A 20,537-nucleotide genomic window follows, 5' to 3' on the forward strand; every position below is an offset into this window, starting at 1 on the left:
GGGGTTTACTCCTGTTTTGTTTGAAGAGAGGGCACTACTACTTTACACTTCCTGAGAAACCTGCCAAACAAGAAATGCCTTCAACAATATAACTTTTATTTTGAAGGCGTTGACCGGAAGCCGTCATATACTGTGGCAGTCTTTGCTCGTGTCTCCCCTCCCCTCTTTAACCTACATTACTGAGCCGTTTGTTTCCGCCTGTCCGTGTAAACTGGAGCCCGTGGACGCTGCTGCTGTCGACAACATGTCGACAATTTACTACCTGCTGTTTGAATCGTGAAGGATTCACGCTGACGGATGGATACAGGTGCTCCTGACAACTTGCGGAGACGCACGAGGAGCGCTAGAGCCTGCCGCAGACAACAAACGGGAGCACGAGCTGGCGAGTCCAATGTGCTGCGGTGTCTGAGCGTGGGAAACACGGAAGCAGGCCATGACATGGAGGGGGACTTCGGGCTCTGTAAGCAGGACGGCCTGGAGCGGAGGGTCATGGCGCCCCGCTACAGCCTGCTTCGGGAGGTGGGAAGGGGCACGTACGGCGTGGTGTACGAAGCGGTGGCCCGGAGGACCGGAGCCAAAGTGGCCGTGAAGAAGCTCCGGTGTGACGCGCCGGAGAACGTGGAGCTCGCCCTGCAGGAGTTCTGGGCGCTGGCCAGCCTGGAGAAACGGCACGAGAACGTGGTGCAGCTGGAGGAGTGCGTGCTGCAGAGGAACCGGGTGGCCCAGAAGATGAGTCACGGGAACAAGCGATCCAAACAGTACCTTCGGCTCGTGGAGACCTCGCTGAAAGGTGACGTTCACGCGCTGTTTGAAGCGAGTCACTTCAGCAGGGTTTGTGTGACGTAAGCGCTGCTGTTTGGTTTGGTTCAGAGGCGAAGTGTAAAAAAACACTGCAGAAATATCCTGTAGCTACGAGCACTGCTCTTAACACAAGTGAGCGTGTTTTAAACGATGTTTTGAACTATGAACAGAGCGTTAGGTAACCCTCAGAGTGACTGCTGAGACTGGGGTCTCTATTATCAGGGTCAGCGATTACATCACACTACTTGTTAGCTTTAGCTTTAGCTCACACAGAGCAGCAGCTGTCACGTAGCTGCTATGTCTTTGTCTCTTGTAGCCTCCCGAGTCGCCCTGTATCTCTTTCTTAGTAAAGAAACTGTGTGCGGGTTTAGTCTGTAGCTCCATCTTTGTCTTATGAAATGTCGTCTGCTGTTGTCGCCATGACACAGGCTCGCGGGGGGAGGGGCGGCCTGCTCAGGCTTCACTCACTAAGATGGAGTCTGCTGTGTTGGCTCTTCTCTCAGACACATTCCTCTGACCCACTGGACTTTAGCCCAAACCTCCTCATTCATGTTTCTGAGTCCTTCAGCTGCTGGTTCCCCTCTGCTCATCCACAGCAAGTTTGATCACAACAAAGAAACCACAGTTATTATTAACAATTATTTTCCTTGTCTGGTGATTTGGTTATCTTTTTCACATAATCTGTTTATTGTTTAGTTTATAAAATGTTATAAAAATGCTAATCGCTAAGTTACGTTTAATAGCTGCTTCCTACAGTTGTAAAGCATCAGATACTCACATTCATTAGCTGCTGTCAGATGAAGACTCAAGTTTTGCATTTTGGCGTCACCATCTTTGATTTATGGAGCCAGAAGAGACTATATTTGGAAGAGAGGGTGGAGCCATATGTCCACACCTCTATCCTGTAGTCTTGGCAGATGTGTGTTCTCCATGAGTCTGGTTCTGCTCGAGGTTTCTGCCTGTTACAGGAAGTGTTTCAGTCTCATAGATGAGAGTAACCTATCCAGGTACTTTTGCCCAAAAGTTGTGGCCCTGCTCCACTTGGGTGAAAGCAGTCCCTCTAATATGAATGGCAGTAAATAGGAATTTTAACCAAATTAAGTCCCCAAATCCAATAGCCAGTACACAAATGGGTGTATTAAGACTTTTCTGATCAACAATCGGCGTCGTGACATTAAAATAGTCAAGGTTATAGGTGAACATGAGTGTCCTCATGTCTGCCTTCATTATAAATGATGAACGTCCCCATCTGGTGAACGGAGGTGTCATAAACTGGCATCGCATACACTACTGTGTGTATTTAAACCGTGTTACCTGAGTAAGATTGTTACTGTTAAAGTATTTATTTGTAGTAATGTGTAGTGTAGTAATGTAGGCTGCAGTGTAGTGGTTAATATAGCCGTACTTACAGGATTAAAGTGATCATATTATTGAGTATTTCCTACATAAGCTCAGTGTAACCAGTAGTTTTAGATCCAAATAAGTTTTCTACATTTAGTTTTAGCAAGAGGCTTTGGTGAAGTGCTAACTTATACAATGATTTTCACACTTTACATGAGATGCAACATGAACATCACCAGAATTTCGTTTGCGAATGTGTGAAGAATCTGGTGACGGAGGCAGACTACAGCTCCTGTAGTTGTGAACGCGACGATCGCTTGTTTAGGCATACCAGTCGTTTCGAAAACCAGTAGGAAACGCAACACCGGGTCCCACAGTGAACCACTGCCAAGCAGCCTGAAGCCACAGACCTTTTCTTTTACCCTCTTTTGCCCTTTGTGCAAGTAAAAACATCTTAAATTGTTTTTTTCCCTGTTTGAGACACAAAATTTGATGCAGAAGCTCAGGTAACTATGTTAGGATTGATCGACAGGTTTTGTTCAGCCCTGACCAAACATAGACTCACCCTGATGTTTATATAAACGGTGCTGCTGATAGGTCAAACCTTTGACGCAACGACCAATCAATAGAAAAAGTATCTCATAGCCCGTTTCACATTGAAACTGCTGTTAGTGACCTGTCAATCACAGGTAGCCCCGTCCTAAACCCTCCCCTGCTTTATGGTCTCTGCGACTCTAAATGGGTGCAGCATTGACTAAATGAACATCATGCTGTATTGAAGACGCGTACATTGCTGTGTAACTGACTGCTGTGCGTGTGTGTGTGTGCAGGTGAGAGGGTGCTCGGCCCCCCGGAGGAGCCCTGTTACCTCTGGTTCGTCATGGAGTTCTGTGAAGGCGGAGACCTGAATCAGTTCATCCTGTCGCGGCGGCCCGATCAGCAAACCAACAACAGCTTCATGCTGCAGATGACCAGTGCCGTAGCTTTCCTGCACGAGAACAACATCGTGCACAGAGACCTGAAACCCGACAACATCCTCATCTCAGAGAAGTCCGGCACTCCGGTCCTCAAGGTGGCCGACTTCGGCCTGAGCAAAGTGTGCGCTGGTTTGGGAAATGCCAGCGAGGGTAAGGATGGCGAAGACAAGAACAAGAACAAAAACATCAACAGGTTCTGGCTGTCCTCGGCATGCGGCTCAGACTTCTTCATGGCCCCCGAGGTGTGGGAGGGCCACTACACCGCCAAGGCGGACATATTTGCCCTGGGCATCATCATCTGGGCCATGCTAGAGAGAATCACCTTCATTGACGCTGAATCAAAGCGCGAGCTGCTGGGGACGTACGTGAAGCACGGAGCGGACATCATGCCGGTGGGAGAGGCAATGCTTGAGAATCCAAAGATGGTTCTGAACATCCCTCAGAAACGCCGCTCCTGCATGTCTGACGGCGTGAGGAAGCTGCTGCAGGACATGCTGGCCGTTAACCCTCAGGACCGACCAGACGCCTTCCAGCTGCAGGCCAGGATGGACCAGGTCATGTGTGCTGCGTGACCCCGGCAGGCCGTTTACAGGTACTTCCTCTTTTTTAATTTTCAGAGTTGGTCCGCATGAACATCACGTCTCTGACCCTGTAGCATTACTGATGGTAGTCCTGCAGAACAAAGAGGTGCGTGTGGCTGTGAGACGCTGCAGGTGAGTACAAAGTCAGTTTGAAGAACAGCAGCAGAGGGTGAATTAAAAACACTGATGGTTTTAATTTTTAAAGAAATTACAACGATAAAGAAGAGAAGCAGATAAACCGCAAAATACCAGAGACAGCCTCACAGCACGCTGCATCTGAAACATCTGTACCACAGTCACACTGACATTCTTCTGATGCTGCATCTGAAACGTTACAACCAAACTCCATTAAAAAAACAATCATTTTAAAGTGGTTTTCTTGGCGTCTTGCAGACAGACCTGACAAAACATAAATTCAGACTCTTTACAAACCTGCATCATGATGTAGTTATTTCAGCGTCCTTTCAACCTGCTTATTGTCATTAAATCTCAGTAACATCTGTTTATTCGGGGTTCATAGGAGGGGAGATTATCCGAGCTGTGTGAAACTACAGGTGATGTTAAGAACACAGAGAGGAAGGTGTTTGGTTTGCAGACAGATCTGGAAGAATATTCAGTTTGAATTTAACCAACGTGAGTGAACACCAATGACCTGGTGGTTTGAACAGCTTCTCTGCGTCTCTGCAGGTTAAAGGTGTTTTGAACAGTGAGGAGGAGGGATGCTTCATGTTCCTATCAGTGTGTGTCCTCAGGTGTGTCTCGGACAGGTCTCATCTCTGTGTGAATTAGAGATGTTTCGGTCCTGAACGATTCGTTCAAAAAGAACGAATCTTTTCAGTGAACGGAATGATCCGTTCACTTTCATGCATCAAAGTCGTTCCTTTCGTTCACTTGGCTCCGCTCGCGGCTCCCCACTTCTTGTTTTAGGAAACCAGACTGATTGATGTTAGCACGAGCCAATTGCGTTTCAGAGGAGGGCTGTTTGTATCACATCTAATGTATCAAATCACCATCATTGGTTAGGAGAACGACTGAACGTATCGCTTGACCGATCGTCTCTCTCTCTCTCTCTCTCTCTCTCTCTCTCTCTCTCTCTCTCTCCCTCGCTCTCGTTCACTGAACGAAGCGAGCGACCCGATTAGGTGCATCTGTGTATACAGGTCAATTCACAGATGTGTAAACCACTGACAGATGAACACAAACTAAACTTATTTTTCGTGAACGAGTGAGAGTGAGTGAGTGAGTTACGGGTAAACCGGAAATGTCACTGAACGACCTGGTGAACGAATGTAATGAACGAATCGTTCAGCTGAACGAGATCCGAAGATCCGGGTCACTCAAGTGAACGAGAGTTGACATCTCTAGTGTGAATGGTTTGCTTACATCTTGTCGTGTGTGTGTGTGTCCTGAAGTTGACAAGGACTCTTATGCAACCACACACCCCCCCCCTCGGACCCGGGGCCACAGATCTAAAGAGTCACACTGAGCACGTGCAGTAGTTTTGTTGATGCTGATAAATTACGTTTTATTACATCACCTCCTGTCTCTGTCCGCTCTGCCATGTGTCCTGGGTGGGGGGGAGGGGAAGAGTGCGTGTTGCGTTAGCAGGGTCACAGGTCAAAGGTCAACCCCCCCACCAAATTCATCGTCTCCTCCCTCCCCCACTTAATGCTGAACTGAAAACTGAACACTGTCCTGAGTTCAGAGCTGCAACTATCGACCCACAGAATAAAATAAAAAAGTGTTTCAGTCTCATAGATGAGAGTAACCTATCCAGGTACTTTTGCCCAAAAGTTGTGGCCCTGCTCCACTTGGGTGAAAGCAGTCCCTCTAATATGAATGGCAGTAAATAGGAATTTTAACCAAATTAAGTCCCCAAATCCAATAGCCAGTACACAAACGGGTGTATTAAGACTTTTCTGATCAACAATCGGCGTCGTGACATTAAAATAGTCAAGGTTATAGGTGAACTTGAGTGTCCTCATGTCTGCCTTCATTATAAATGATGAACGTCCCCATCTAGTGAACAGAGGTGTCATAAACTGGCATCGCAGGGGAAGAGTGCGTGTTGCGTTAGCAGGGTCACAGGTCAAAGGTCAACCCCCCCACCAAATTCATCGTCTCCTCCCTCCCCCACTTAATGCTGAACTGAACACTCTGTCCTGAGTTCAGAGCTGCAACTATCGACCCACAGAATAAAATAAGTCAGTCAATGTTTTTATCATCGATGTTTCGTTTGGTGATTTTTATGCTCACATGTCCGACAGCTCAGCGTCTTAAGTTTAAGGCTCTGCAGCGCTTTGTCCTGTTGTTATGCTGGGTTTGACTTTGAGGCGACCTGAAGGCGTGTCTTTGGGCTCTGGGAAACTCTGAGGAGCTTCTTCATAACTCACATTGCAAGAGTGAATGCATCGATGGATGATGTGTGTGTTTGTGGTTCTGATGAAGCAGCAGGAAGGTTCAGTGTTTGTGAACAGCACAGGCTGCAGGATCTAACTAAAAAAAAGAGTCCACAGTTCTAACAAACAGGAGCTACATTTCTCTGGATTAATGCAGTACGTCGGAGTGAATCCACTTCTGTCTGATGTTTGTTCACCTGCAGAGCCACCTGTTGATTAAGACACAGCAGGGGGCCATGTCGTCTGTCTGTCTGCATGTGCCAGCGTCTGTTAGCCGCTCGCTAACAGTAGCGCTGCGAGTGACTCAGGGTCATTCAGGGTCATTCATTATTCAGACGTTATTGTGCCTTTAAATTAGGGATGCACGATATTATCAGAACGTTATCGGTATCGGCCGATATTGTCTTGAAAATGGCCAATATCCGCCGATATAATTAATCAATAAAATAATGGGCTGCTGCATACTTGACTGATTTTTCAAAGTGTCGGAAATAGATAGCAAAACTGCTGTTTGCAATGACTGCTCAGCTTCGGTGATGCGAGGAGGAACCAAGGCAAAGTCTTTCAACACTACAAACTTGATTAACCATCTCTAATTCCAATACAGAAGAGAATTGATGATCTCTGCAATTAGGTGTGCGGGAAAAAATATATCGGTATCGGTAATCGGCTAAATGAGTTGTAAAATATCGGATATCGGCAGAAAATCCAATATCGTGCATCCCTACTTTAAATCACTGCATGTCCTTCACATCACACTTCTAGTGTCAGCAGGTTTTGAGGTCATGACCTCACTTATTATGTCTTAGTAAAAAATATCAGCAGCATGGCATCTCTCTCTCCTGCAGTGCACACCTGGGCAGGTTAATGAGAAACAAAGATTCACTTCACTGAATGCATTACTAATCAAGTCCTGGAATCTGAACCACTTTACCTTGTAAGTGTTACTCCCTCCATTTTTTATGAGTGCACTCAAAGCTATAGAGTCCGAGCGTGTAGGTGACTCGTGCTGCAATAAAACTGTTCTTCGTTTTACTGTTTACTGAAGATATTTTTCTCTTGTACAAAATGACTCATAATACAAAAACAGTTTTCAAAAAGAGCTACGCTACAGTCAAAAACTAGTGTGCTCTCCAGGCTCCATAGCTTCAACTAAATTTCTAATACATGCTTAGACCGCAGGTTCCATATCTTAACCAATGGGAAGCTAGGGCTGAGTGCAATCATAATTGGTGTAAACACAATCAATTCAATTACTTTTACTTTAAAGAATCCACAGCTTCGGCTCTGAGTGTTAGACATGTGACATCGGCGTCCTCACAGCTGATGTTTATAAAAAATGTGAATTGATGTATTTTTTCTTGTCTCTCTGCAGACTGGTGTTGGTACCTGAAGCTGCTCCATCATGATGCTCACCTCCTTTAATGTGAAGACTGAAGAGAAGCAAAGGGAAGCCGTCACTCCTCCACATGCTGAGTTTACAGATTTATGAACAGGGTTTGGTCTGTTCTCTTACAGACAGAAGCATGAATCGGGTGATGTGGCCTCCGTGACAGAGAGGTCAGCAGGTTTACCATCAGGTCACATGACTCTGTATAATCTGCCTGATGATCTGCCTGATCTAAGTGGGCCGTGTCACCTCCATGTTTCTGTGTCAACGCCTCCGTCTGTGGGTTTGCACTGAGGTCCACTACAGAGTCATGACCGTGTCCGTCATGCTGTTATTTTATAAAGTGATATTCACTCCATAATGCAGTCTGGGCTTATCCAGGAAACTACATGCAGTAAGTTCAGTGCTTTTATAAAGTCTTCATTATCTGTTAAAGATGTGTTCAGACCAAAGTCAGAGAGAACTTCTCACACAGTTGGATTACAGACAAACTCAATGTGAAGAACAGACGAAGATTATCTCAAAACAAGTAAAAAATATGTGCAACTCACAATAACAGCAGAGAGCAGCATCTCCTTTATTCTCCTTAGTAAAATGACTGTTTTTGTCAGTGGAGTCTGTTTGAAGAGAAATCACCTTCCTCTGTAACAAAAAGGTCTATCTCTGTAGGGATTCTTTCTGTACTGTCGTACTGGAATCTTCATTGATTCTTTTTTCAAACCAGAAACCAATGACTGTATATATAGATGGACAACGTGTCTCCATCTGCTCCCATTGTATGAAACTGATGCCAAAATAGCCCCTGCAATAGGCGTTGCCATCTTGCGATGGTGACATCATATGGAGCCAGAGACTGCGCAGTACAGATTGGCGGGTGGCGCCACCGTAACCACTTCCACTAACCCAAACACACACTTAACTTACCGGAAAGTAGTAGCAAAAGTAGCAAGGAGCTTTATTGGTCAACAGCGCTGTCAATCATAATTTTTACAGCATCAAATAACTAATTAAAAATAAATTTGTCAGAAAAATGAACACTTGGACGTCAATCAGCATGATAAGAACTAACTATAATGACAGAAACCATGTTTGAGAAACATTTATCGGGTGTGTATTTTGATTTTATAGTTTGACTCATGTCCTACCCAACATGGAGGGGGCGGGCTTTATGACCTATACTGCAGCCAGTCGCCAGGGGGAGTTCGAAATGTTTTGACTTTACTATTAGCGAGCTGTCTTGTCGTCCATCTTTTTATGCAGTCTATGCCAGAAACAGACGTTAAATCGCTCTCTTCAAAAACACCAGACTCAATTGACGAGAGTCGTTTAACCTCACAGAACACAGGAGCTGCTTGTGACCAGCTGCCTTGATGGGTTAGATTTTTGTGTTGCACAAATATTCTGTCGGATCTGAACTAACTATTTAAAATGTAATAATAACACAATTAAAGATGGAGGCATCGGTAAAGCAGAAACTCCTGCGTCATGATGTCGTTATCTCAGCATCCTTTAACCTGTTTATGGTCATTAAATCTCGGTAGCATCTGCTTCTTTTGGCTTCGTAGCGCTGTAGTAAGACAGATTTCAGCAGGAAGGACAAATATTCACCTGAAATTCTCTTTGCTTTGGTCTGAACTCACCTTTGCTGTGATAGTCTCACAATACTGTCTCAGTAGAAGTCTTGTTGCCCTCCCTCTTACCCTCTGCATGTTTGTAGATTTATGTCGGGTTTAGTTTCTCTGTGATTTAGAGATCATTGTGTCTCCATGTGTCGGCCTGCAGGCAGCGCTACTCTCAGAATAGGTTAAAGACATCAGTGAAACTAAAAGTGGTGAAAAAGTTCATCACAGTGTCTCGAGTCCACATTTCTCCTTCTGTCAGACAGAAGCTCAGACACCCAGAGAGCAGAAAACAATCCGAGACGCTGGAACAAGAACATGTTTGACTCTTAGCTCAGCAGAACCTTTTAATAGATGAAGAGAACATTTGCTGAGTCGTGTGTTTAATGCATAAAGCAGCGCAGCTCTGTTTCCACTCTGCGCCCCCCGTTCCTCCTCAGACACTAACTGCTGCTTTCTTACGTCATCACGTTAAACTCTCCGGTCAAGCGCCGACACGTCGGCTTGTCAGCAGACTAAAGTGTTTTAGTTTAGAGATGCGTTAAATAATTTTGTTGCCATTAAAGAAAGTCCGAGTGAAGCAGAGTTTAAGTTTAGATCAGATTTAGTTTTTAATCCTTTAATAGTTTTTTTTCTTTTGAAGTCGATATTCTCCTGATTCATCAGTAAAGATTTAGGAAGTAGCCGGTGATATTTGATATTAAATGATTAACTCGCTTCGTGACGTGTGCAGACCGTTCAGCCTTTGTTTCACTGTAATCTTGTTTTATAAAACCTTTATACCTCGGTGCCTTCACACAGCTGCTCAGCTGCTTGGTTTCCTTTGTTTGGCACTGCAGATGGTTCAGGGTATAAAGTCTTTAGTTTGTTCTGTGTTTAGTTTGTTATTAAGATGAGGAATTAAAGTGTAATCTGCCCCCTTGTGGTAAAAAAGCCTTTTTTTTTTTTTAAATGGACCCTTTGTTTGTGGAGTGAATCAGGTTTTTAAAGGGAACTGGACGTTTTTGAGTTTGAGGCTCTAAACTTTGATTTACTGTTGGTGTTTCTATGATCCGACTCAGGCCGCGAGGAGTTCACGTGCCTGAGAGCAGAAGCTGACTGAACCTCAGCTGGATGTTTGTGACCTGAAACCAAAGTTCACAACGAGTCTGAATGATTTCTTTTACTGTACTACCTCATGTTCCTACACATCTCCACCTGTCCTTACTGAGCCGTCCACATTCCTCAGAGTGTGAGTGTGAGTGTGAGTGTGTGTGTGTGTGTGTGTGTGTGTGTGTGTGTGTGTGTGTGTGTGTGTGTGTGTGCGCGCATGCAGCACAGACCTGGGATCATTTCCTCTCATGGTTTACATTATTCAGACATGATGGTGTTTGGTAGGTTCTTGTGTTCCTCTGTTTGTTATATGAATAATGATGTTGAACTGGAGCTAAGCTAACGGAGCTTCAGACTCACGGTTTTATTCTTCATGCTGATTAGTGAGGAACAGTTTTATTTAACATTACAGAGGAACGTTCCTCTGCTGATGTTCCTCTGCTGTGAATGTGTGCAGGATGAACTTTATGCATCTCCTCCGTGGATGATGGTTCCTGCTTCTCATGCTGCTGGAGCGCGTTGTGTTGACATGACTTGACTTTTATTTCCACGTTATTAAAGCCATGTTTTTTTCTATTGCTGACTTTGTACATATCAGGGCTGCGTTTCAATAAAGGCTGAAATACCTCAAACCTCTTTCAATGTTTGTACAACTTTCATTACACACTTTTTAAAGGTTATTCGCTAAGCATGTATAAAGAGAATAAATCATGTTCTTGATCCTTTTCATGCAATCATTAACTCTTAATTTATCTCCACAGTCAACAACAAGCAGAAAGCTGCAGTTCCTCTCTTGTCCACTTGAGGCTGTCTCCAGCAGTGAGTCAGTCCCCATAGAGCCCCATGTTAAAACTTTACAGCTGAAATAAACATGTTTACAGCCTGGTACAAAAAACAGTTTAGGTCTCTAAAGCTCATTTCTCAGTTCATGACAACTGTACGGGGAGAGTCTTTATAAAACTCACCTGTTTACGTTATATTAAGGCTTAAAGTGATGCATCATTAGGGGCGTGGCCTCTTTGAGTGACAGGTGGGAGCTGCTAGCTGTCTGCTAGGTGTCACACCAGCTAATTCAGTCACTGAACGTAACCTCTGGGCCGTGTTTGTGCTGTTGGAGCCTTTTGGAGATTTGTTCATTTAAATGTCAGACAAATAATCTGTCTTGCTGTGCGCTTTATTGGACTAACAGACTTAGTTTTTTTAACAGTTTTTTATTGATATGTTAGCACTAATTATCAGCGATCTGTCTGTGCTCACCATATTTTTCCAGGGGAGAATGTCTCCTTTAAAACAGAATTGACTTCAGAGAAGCTGCATCGACACACATTAACCACCAGGTGGAGACAAACACTCGTGTGTGTGTCACCACAAATAGTTCGAATGAAACTGAAAAAGGTGTGATGTGTCTCCACTTCATCGTGACCTGTCAGCCCAAACACACCACACCACTGACCCCGCCCCCTCCGCCCGTCTGCTCCACATCACATGTTCTAACACGCCTCCATCATGTTTTCTTCCAGCTTTCTGCTCATCAGGGCTGAAACAGGCACAGAGACCCGCACTGATCTATGAAAACACTGTGAACATGACATTATAGATTAAATAGTAAAAGCACTGAAAGATCTCTCTGGGATCAGCTCGTCAGCACTGAACAAAGACGTGCTGAGCTACAGGCTGCTGCAGAAAGTGCATCACTTAGCAGCTACTGATAAAGATGCTAGCAGACTGAAGCAGAGCTAACAGGAGAGTAACACGAGTTAAAGACAGCTGTATTCATGACAGAAGGAGGAAGTTAGTAATGTTTCAGTCAGAAAGAAAAGTGGGACAAACATCCCGGCAGGTTAGCATTTCGGCCTACATTAGCACTAGCTCTGTTTAATGAGCCGTGCTAATGTTCAGCAGCATGTAGCATGTGGACACCATCCCGAGCAGGAAAGTGTTCTCTGCAGGAATGTGGAAGTTGAATTCTCTCAGTAACTCTGCTGTGACGGGGAGAGGCAGCTTTAAAACACCACAGAAGAAGAGGAGACATGGACAATGCTAAGCGTCGTCACTCAGGTGAGAGAATAAAACACACTTTAATCTCTCACCTGAACATATAATCCTTCTGTCAGCTCACGTGTGAAACACCTGTATGATGTTTTTGTTCTCTGGCTTCTGATCTTGCGGTTTCCTGTTGCAACAAAGATTGTTGCTGGTGTGATGCTCCCACAGCCAGAATGGAAGCGCACCCAGAGACTCGTACCGCACGATGTATTTGCATCTGTGTGAGCTGCTGCTGAGTTTTATTAAGAATACTGACGTTCACACCACAATTAGACTTTAGGGGTTTCAGAGGAAGTCACAGGATGGAACTGTGTCCATCAGATATAACATAATATGTATAATTTAAGCATTAAAGAGATCTCTATTCTGTTTAAAAGAGACGTGCTCACATGTATCTCCTCCTGGTGGCTGTGCTGTGTGATTATCAGCACTAAGAGGATCATTATTTGTATGTTTATTCACCATGAAGGACAGTGAACGGTTCACATGTGAACTACAGTAAAGATCATGTGAACACAGAGACGTGCAGCTCTCTCCCGGTTGAGACAGAACATTTCTGTCATATAGAAAAGCTGTTTTATAATAAATATAATTCAAAATCTAAAGTTCAGACTGACACAGTTCATCAACAGTTCAGTTGAGCCTGAGAAAAGGAAGGAACACCTCTTTTATTCTGTCCGCTAAGGGAGGCTCACACATGTCTATCAGATATAAATATAACAGCTTTAGGACGTCACTCTCTGTGCTGTCCTCTGAAATCTTCTCTATCTGATATTTGTGGACCGTTTTGTGATGTCAGCTCAGTTTTTGGCGTCATATATTTTCATTTCAATAGAAGCTGAAGAGTTAAATCTTCTGAGCTGCAGTTATCTCATGTCGGAGGGTTTGAAGCCTGTCTGTGGGTTTTTATCTAAACGTTGTGGTCTGCAGAGGAAATGTGATGTGTTAAAATGAGTTCAACTAAATGGATACCAAACGGATATTTTCAGGGTGAATGTTGCCCTGAGGTGTGGATGATTCTGTCCGGTGATAAGGACAGGAGGGACAGTCACTGGGTGTTCGGATGGCTGGCTGACAGTTCATCCTCCTCCTCTGCTCTCCCCCAAACATGTCAACAGGTTTAAAGCTAACAGATAACAATGATAACCACTCTGTGTGTGTGTGTGTTTGTGTGTGTGTATGTTTCAGGGTGTGTGTGACAGCAGCTACTCCTCTCCTCTGTCCGTTCACTTTGAACATCAGGGCTGCTCCCTAGCCTTCAGACCCCGCTTCTGCTCCCCGTCCTGTGGGGTGAGGCTCTCTGCTGCAGCCCCTGCCTCACCAGGACGGTCATAACGTGAGAACATCAGGATGATATCTGCATCAGTCAGATCTGTAACCTTCACACTGAAACACACCATGCTGCTGTCTGCAGCTGCACTGACACACATGAAAAGAAATCCTCAGGCTGTCAAGAAGTGGGCAGGTCCGCTCTTAGTTTCACTTCAGTCTCCACACGCTTCAGACTGTCACAGGTGTGCGCACACGAGCCGCTTGCAACAGAATCAAACAGGCTTGAAGATGTCCGTGAACGAGACGCGCTGCGACAGAATCGACCTGAACTTTACGCACACCGTGCTGCCGCCCGTGTTCGGCACGGTGTTCGTGGTGGGGACGTTGTCCAACGCGTGGGGGCTGCGCAGCGTGTGCGGCAGCTGGAACAGCATCGGGCACATCAACGTGTTCATGCTCAACCTGGGGATTTCGGACCTGCTGTACCTGTGCACGCTGCCCTTTCTCGTGGATTATTATGCGGGAAAGAGCCGCTGGAGGTTCGGACCAGCGTTCTGTAAGGTGACACGCTTCTGCTTTAACCTTAACCTGTACGGCAGCATCGGCTTCCTCACGTGCATCAGCGTGTCCCGCTACCTGGGCGTCGTGCACCCCATGCGGGTGATGGGGAAGATCCACAGCAGACACTCGGTGGGGGTCAGCGCGCTGGTCTGGACCCTGGTCCTGGTCCAGATCCTGCCGGACGTGCTCTATTTTGAAAAGGATGATAGGACACATCCGGACTCGTGTTTCGACACCACCTCCAGAGAGATGATCCAGGACTACCTGCCCTACAGCATCGCGTGGACCGTTACAGGGTTCGCGGTCCCGCTGGTGGTCATCCTGCTGTGTTACGGTCACGTGGTCGCGGTTCTGGCCCGGAAGGAATCTGTGAACCCGGTGCTGAAGCAGCGCTGTCTGAAGCTGTGTGTCATCCTGGTGCTCCTGTTCTCCGTCTGCTTCATCCCCTACCACGTACTCCGGAACCTGAACCTGCAGACCCGGATCCTGAAGGAGAACGGGATCTGCCACGAGACCTTCCGGGACGTTTACCTGGCGCACCAGGTGAGCAGGTGCCTGTCGTGTCTGAACAGCGCCATCAACCCGCTTATCTACATCGTCGGAAACGATAAGTTCCTGCTGAAGATGCACAACCTGAGCAAGCGGGCCCGTCTCTCTCTGGCCGGATTCACCGGCGCGGGCCGGTACCGAACACCTGCGGAGGCGGAGTCGTCAGAGAGCCGGGTCCGCTCACACCCGGTGAACGGATGAGAGGCACAGAGTGATTTCACGAGACTCTTTTCCCATCAGGCACCGCCGGACGGCATACATCCACGGAGACATGAGAGACCAGATATCAGTATATATGTACAGTATACATAAGATAAGTACAATGTTATGTTTTAAAAGTGGGATGTAATTTTACTGTATGTTTTATATGTGGACCCCATGAAGACTAGCTGTGCTTGAGGTCACAGCTAACGGGGATCCTAAAATAATAAACAAAAAACATAATAATGCAAATTTAATCCAGTGTACATATAAATATACATATATATCTGTATATGTGCCGGTGTCTGCGCAGAGACATCAGTGAGCTGCTGTATTCATAGAAACTCTTTATGATGTTATTTATGTTTCATATCATTCTGCACTGATTTATTAAACCAGCTTTTATTACACTGTGTTATTACATTTGTGTGTGTGTGTGTGTGTGTGTGTATGTGTAAGCAACAGAACAGCCTGAGTATGAGACGTTGACATGAGAATAAAAACACACTCATGTCTGATGTAAAGACGAAACTGAAGTTTACCTGATGATGACATCATCACATATTTACCTTTTTTTCACTTCTTACAGTGTGCAGGTTTTTGTCAGACTAAACACATCCATTCAGCATCAGTTCATTCAGAGAAGCTGCTAAGACCTGTCTGTCTGCCCAGACTCGCTGTGTGCCCGTCTGTCTGCACAGACCGTCGGTGTACATGTCTCTGGTATTTGCAGAGAGACATCATGCAGAAGGGGTCATTATAATCGTCCTTTGTTCTCTCTGACTGTTATTTGTTGTCTCATCTTATAATGTTCATTATTTATACTTTTAATGTTTCTTCTAGGATCCGTAAATATACAGTGTTCTACCTGCGTGTGCTGTCTTTAAGTGTGTGTAGGTGTGTGCTGTCTTTAAGTGTGTGTAGGTGTGTGTTCTCATACCGATGAAGCTGACTCTGATTAAATGTTTCTGTGGAAGTGAGCGTTTCATGAGTCACTCTGGGTTCTGATAAAAGCTGCAGGTTGAGGCCTGTGAGGAGGAGGAGTGACGCAAACGGGAAGTTATTACACAATAAGGATCTGTCTAGCGTTTTCCTGGTCCTCAGGAGGTTTCTGATCGGCTGAAATGTAATTATTCATGAACAGCTTCTTCATCCTCTCTCCACAGCAGACCTGTGCTCTGTGTGGCCTCACGCTAACCTCAGGGTTCAACATGTTGTTTGTTTACATTCAAACAGATGTGACTGTGAGTATTTCACCTCCTCCAGCAGACACACACACACACACAGGGTCTAAATGTTCCCCTTCACCTTGGAACCACGAGTCACAGACGAGCTCCTTTCACTCAGTGTGTAAACAGGACGTGTGTTTTACTTCTGTAACGTTGAATGTAACATAAACAGATATATATTAGCATCTTCTCTCTCTGCAGGTGAAAACATGTGTGACTTCTTCTTCTCTTCTTGAGTCTTCAGGACGATGGTGTCTGTCCACATTTCGTACACCATGTTGACAGCGTCCTCTCTCCTCACAGAGAATTGGTAGTAACTGTCAGGTAGCAGGTTGCTCACTTGAACGTCGCACCGCTGGCAGGTGGATTTAGTGAACTGGTCGTGATCAGCGATGGTTGGTTGGAGGATCCTTACTTGGATCTCAAACTGTTGGTTTGGATCCTTGGACTCCTCACCTGTGACGACCCAGCACAGGTGCACAGAGTTGGATGTGGCACACGTCGCTAACCTGTCAATCACGACTGGCAGCTTGATGGCGAGCGTAGCGCTGAGCTTTGGTATGAGGACGTTCCCTGTGTTGGCTATGAGCTGGTTCTGCAGGTTGAGTGGATACAGACGTTGACACATCCTGCTCTCATAGTCGGCGACGTGCTGAAGAGTCTGCTGCAGCTGCTGCTGGACTGAAGCTGCTGCGTCGCTGTCCAACAAACCCTGGTTGTACTTGTTCATGAAGCCCGCGAGCTGGCAGCAGCCCCGGAGGATCTCCTGGTAGAGCATTTCCAGCAGAGCCAGGTGGAGCTTCACCTGGGTGTTGGCGAACTCCATGGCCTGGGCCAGCCTCTGCTGGTCAATCAGAGTCCACACGATGCTGTCGGACAGACGGGGAGCGTTCTCCTGTTCCTCTGTTGGAGGTAAGTACTCTTCACGCTGGATCTCCAGGTAGTACGAGCTCCTCTGCATGAGCAGCAGTTTCTCCTGCCACACCTGTGGAAGACATCACATCAGCTCATCAATCTGCAGTCGCCCTGCTGTGTGCCGGACCCCTCACACTGTCTCACATCCCTCTGACAGACACACACAGCTGTCCACAGAGCCTCTGGCTGTTTTGTAATGACGCTTTAAGCATGTTTAGTTAAACATTTCTGAACTTTCCAGAACTCAGCTCCTCCTCAGGCGACCTGTTGATTTGAGCAGGACTCTTCAACATGGTCAGAAAAGATGGAGGAGCTTGCTCATGCTGTCCGACCTGTCTGACAGATGATCATAATGAAGGAGAACTTGAGGGAGCAGAAGGCTTGTGCATGTGAACGGAGCTGCTTCAGCTAACACGGCAAACGTTTCAGTCATATAACTTAAAACATGTTAAAGCCTTTTAGCATACAGAAGCTAATGAACGATAGCACAGACCCAGCTGTTCCCTGTTGTTTACTGACCATGTTGGAGTGGTGATTCAGTCTGCTGTGGAACTGATGCAGGACCTGGTCTCTGAGCGCTTAGAGGTCCACTTTGGTCCGGGCCTTCAGCTCTGAGCTCGAACAGTCCATGTTGGCTTCTTCCTTCATCTCTGTGACGACAGTATGTGTTTTACCGCCAACGAACAGGTTTCTCTTCTGTCTTTGTATCTGTGCTAAGCTCGCTGTGGAGGACAAGCATCAGGTTAACTAGAGCTCACTTTGTGTTTTCCTCCTCTCTGACTGACGGGCAGGACGGGCTCTGACACCAGCATGTGAGCCTGAATCTCTCATTGTTTTATGTCTGAACTGAGCGGTGCTCATTAATCTCACACGGGTCAGCTTGGTGGAGGATACAGACGTCTGGAGGCAGGCAGAACATCTATGCGTCTCTAACAAGCACAGAGCTGTCTGCTCATGTTCCCTCTTCAGGAGTTTGTTTATGTTTCAAAAGTTTGCGCAGAGAGCATCGCCATGAGTCACCATCCATTTACAGTAAAGTGTCAGGAAGGACTTAAAGTGAAACTGAAGCTGAGAACATGAACACACCTTGTTCACACCATCGTCACCTTTGTTACGACATCATCATATAAATATAGAGAGACAGGATGGAGGGGTGATCAGCAGACTGACATAAAAACACATTATCAGTGTCAGCAGCTGCTTATCATCCAAAGTGTAAACTCAAGAGCCATTCAGAGCGCTCCATCTGCCCCCCCAACTGTGAGTATTTCACCTCCTCCAGCACACACACACACACACACACACACACACACGCACACACACACACACAAAGTTAAAAACACTTTCAATTAAGAGTTAAATCACTAAAATGGTCCCCCTCACTCAGCTAGCTTAGCTTACTGGAACCTAACAGGCTAGGTCAATTAGCTCCCAAACATTTAAAAAACTGACAGTCTGTAAAAGTCATCAGTACCTGATCACACTGTAAGTTAATAAAGAACAACATTAAAGCTTTCCTCATGAACCTCTGAAGCTAACATAGTGTTAGCCTGATGAAGCTGACGTAGTGTTACATGATGAAGCTAACGTAGTTTTAGCCTGATGAAGCTAACAAGCTAACAACAGAGAACACCTCTTAGTTCATCCACAGCCTCGTGAACAGGTCATTCATCATTCTCAAACAGCATTTAGGTGATTAAAGGATCAACAATCCTACCTGTGACTGTTTCCTCTTCAACTGGGACTCCTGTTTACATTTAGATCTACATTCTAACAGGCTGTTACCATGGTAACAGAATGACAGCTGACGTACACGTGGTGGACTGATAATCTGTAATAACTAACATCAGATCTGTGTTGATACAAACAAGCAAAACTCTAAATATTAATAAACTTAGAATAAAACACAGATGAACTTCTGACTTTTTGTGTTTAAATGTTTAAATAAATAATAATAAATTAATGAATCTTCTGTAGCTTTCTGGCTGACCTCTGACCTGATGTCTGTGACATTCTGAACCTCCTGCTCAACACCATTTAGCATTTCACCGGTCACTGATACATTAACACCTCATAACCATCCTCCTACAGCCCTGAGGTATGTAAAGACAGGGCCCTTCCCCTTTAACATTAATGGGTCAAAGGTCATTGTTTTTATTCTATGTATTAGAAATGAAATATGACGGTGCCTGTTACAGCCAACTGTCACCATCATCACAGCAGAGCCTGCTGCCGTGTTAACCGTCACAGTCCATTGGTCCTGCATCGCATCACGTTGTTTGGACTGAAAGAGGAGAGATGAACACATGAGCTCATGCAGCTCCAGAACAGATGCTTCCTGATGCAGGAAATGACAGACCTTCATCATCCAGCAGCCAGTCAGAGTCCTGCTAACGACCTGAGCTCTTTGGAGACCAACAGTGAGAGTCAGTCAGGTCCATCAGGTCACATGACAGGCTATACGGGAGGAAGTTTTGTCACCCATCGGGCTGTGGACGAGAAGTCGGCGTTTTGGCCTCCGCCATCTTGTCTTTTGGAGCTGGAAGTGACCATATTTGGACGAGACGGTGGATTTACATTTTTAAGTCTCTCACCCGGTTTACACCCTGTCAATCCCAGATAGCCCCGCCCTAAACCCTCCCCTGCTTTATGGTCTCTGTGACTCTAAATGGGAGCATCATTGACTAATTTAAATTCCTGCTGTGTTGAAGAAGACTTGAAACTAGAGATTTTCATTAGGAAAATGTTTACCGAGCGAATAAATCAAGATAGAAGTAGGAACATATTCTCAAAGACTTAGAATCACACTTTTTTACATCCAGTGGAGTCGCCCCCTGCTGGACATTAGAGAGAATGCAGGTTTAAGACACTTCTGCATGGCTTGTGTGTGTGCGTATGTGCGTGTGTGTGTGTGTGCGTGCGTGTGTGTTGACATTCTTAGCTGTCATATCTTAAGGTGTGATCGATCTGTTATCTAAATGTCCCAGCAGCAGCAATGGTGCATTGTGGGAAAGTGTGTGTAACAGTGACATATAGAGGAAACAGACTGGAGGCTTTTTCTCTGCAGCTCTCTCTGCTGTGTGTGTGTGTGTGTGTGTGTGTGTGTGCTTTAAAATACATAAACATAACCACAAACTGACCAGAGACAGTAAAGAACAAGATAAACACAGAGTAAACCTGCTGAGTGCTACGTGTTTCTGCTGCTGTCAAGTTGTTTTATTGACTCATAATAAATGTTAATGGGTGATGTATTATCATCTTCTGTGTCTCCTTATCCTCTCAGTTTAAACTAAATAAAAATACCTCCTGTTTATTCTAGAAGAGCTCACCTGAGTTTATCACACACCTCATGTAATTATCATTCATCAAATTAAACTTATAATGTAGATGATTGTTTTGTTATTTCAGCAGCTGCTTGCTGACTGAACCAGTTTAACAACACAGACTGGACAACATTTAACTCTGTGTGTAACAATCTGCGGTACAGTTTATCTATACACAGAGACTCTGATGGTGTTTGTCTCCCCCTGGTGGTTGGATCAGATTAAGGAACCAGACTGAGGC

The 20,537-nt window shown here is 45.4% G+C and overlaps 3 protein-coding genes across 3 annotated transcripts; 2 read left to right on the forward strand and 1 right to left on the reverse strand.

Annotated features, from left to right (window-relative positions):
* Nucleotides 1-211: 211 nt before the first annotated feature.
* Nucleotides 212-8,672, forward strand: LOC138606519 (serine/threonine-protein kinase 35-like). The gene is made up of 3 exons (XM_069678983.1): nucleotides 212-790; nucleotides 2,973-3,711; nucleotides 7,475-8,672. Exons 1-2 carry the CDS (start codon nucleotides 298-300, stop codon nucleotides 3,689-3,691), a joined length of 1,212 nt encoding a protein of 403 aa, XP_069535084.1. The 5' UTR covers nucleotides 212-297; the 3' UTR covers nucleotides 3,692-3,711; nucleotides 7,475-8,672.
* Nucleotides 8,673-12,228: 3,556 nt separating this feature from the next.
* On the forward strand, nucleotides 12,229-15,237 carry LOC138606232 (P2Y purinoceptor 1-like). The gene is made up of 2 exons (XM_069678695.1): nucleotides 12,229-12,258; nucleotides 13,435-15,237. Exon 2 carries the CDS (start codon nucleotides 13,597-13,599, stop codon nucleotides 14,827-14,829), a length of 1,233 nt encoding a protein of 410 aa, XP_069534796.1. The 5' UTR covers nucleotides 12,229-12,258; nucleotides 13,435-13,596; the 3' UTR covers nucleotides 14,830-15,237.
* A 577-nt stretch (nucleotides 15,238-15,814) lies between these two features.
* On the reverse strand, nucleotides 15,815-17,621 carry LOC138606018 (fibronectin type III domain-containing protein 11-like). The gene is made up of 3 exons (XM_069678477.1): nucleotides 17,565-17,621; nucleotides 16,277-17,043; nucleotides 15,815-15,857 (listed from the first exon to the last, which is right to left on the reverse strand). Exons 1-3 carry the CDS (start codon nucleotides 17,619-17,621, stop codon nucleotides 15,815-15,817), a joined length of 867 nt encoding a protein of 288 aa, XP_069534578.1.
* Nucleotides 17,622-20,537: the final 2,916 nt, after the last annotated feature.

Source organism: Semicossyphus pulcher, unplaced genomic scaffold (assembly GCF_022749685.1).
Source record: "Semicossyphus pulcher isolate SPU_LCO1_2020_fin unplaced genomic scaffold, fSemPul1.0.p SCAF_3, whole genome shotgun sequence".
Lineage (NCBI taxonomy): Eukaryota > Metazoa > Chordata > Actinopteri > Labriformes > Labridae > Semicossyphus > Semicossyphus pulcher.

Coding starts and splice junctions, on each gene's coding strand:
- LOC138606519 (XM_069678983.1), top strand. CDS start 298: ATGGATACAGGTGCTCCTGACAACTTGCGGAGACGCACGAGGAGCGCT. Junction 791..2,972: donor CGTGGAGACCTCGCTGAAAG/GTGACGTTCACG, acceptor GTGTGTGTGCAG/GTGAGAGGGTGCTCGGCCCC.
- LOC138606232 (XM_069678695.1), top strand. CDS start 13,597: ATGATATCTGCATCAGTCAGATCTGTAACCTTCACACTGAAACACACC.
- LOC138606018 (XM_069678477.1), bottom strand. CDS start 17,621: ATGAAGGAAGAAGCCAACATGGACTGTTCGAGCTCAGAGCTGAAGGCC. Junction 17,044..17,564: donor AGCTGAAGGCCCGGACCAAA/GTGGACCTCTAA, acceptor TGTCTTCCACAG/GTGTGGCAGGAGAAACTGCT. Junction 15,858..16,276: donor ACTCAAGAAGAGAAGAAGAA/GTCACACATGTT, acceptor TCCTCCTCACAG/GCCTCAACCTGCAGCTTTTA.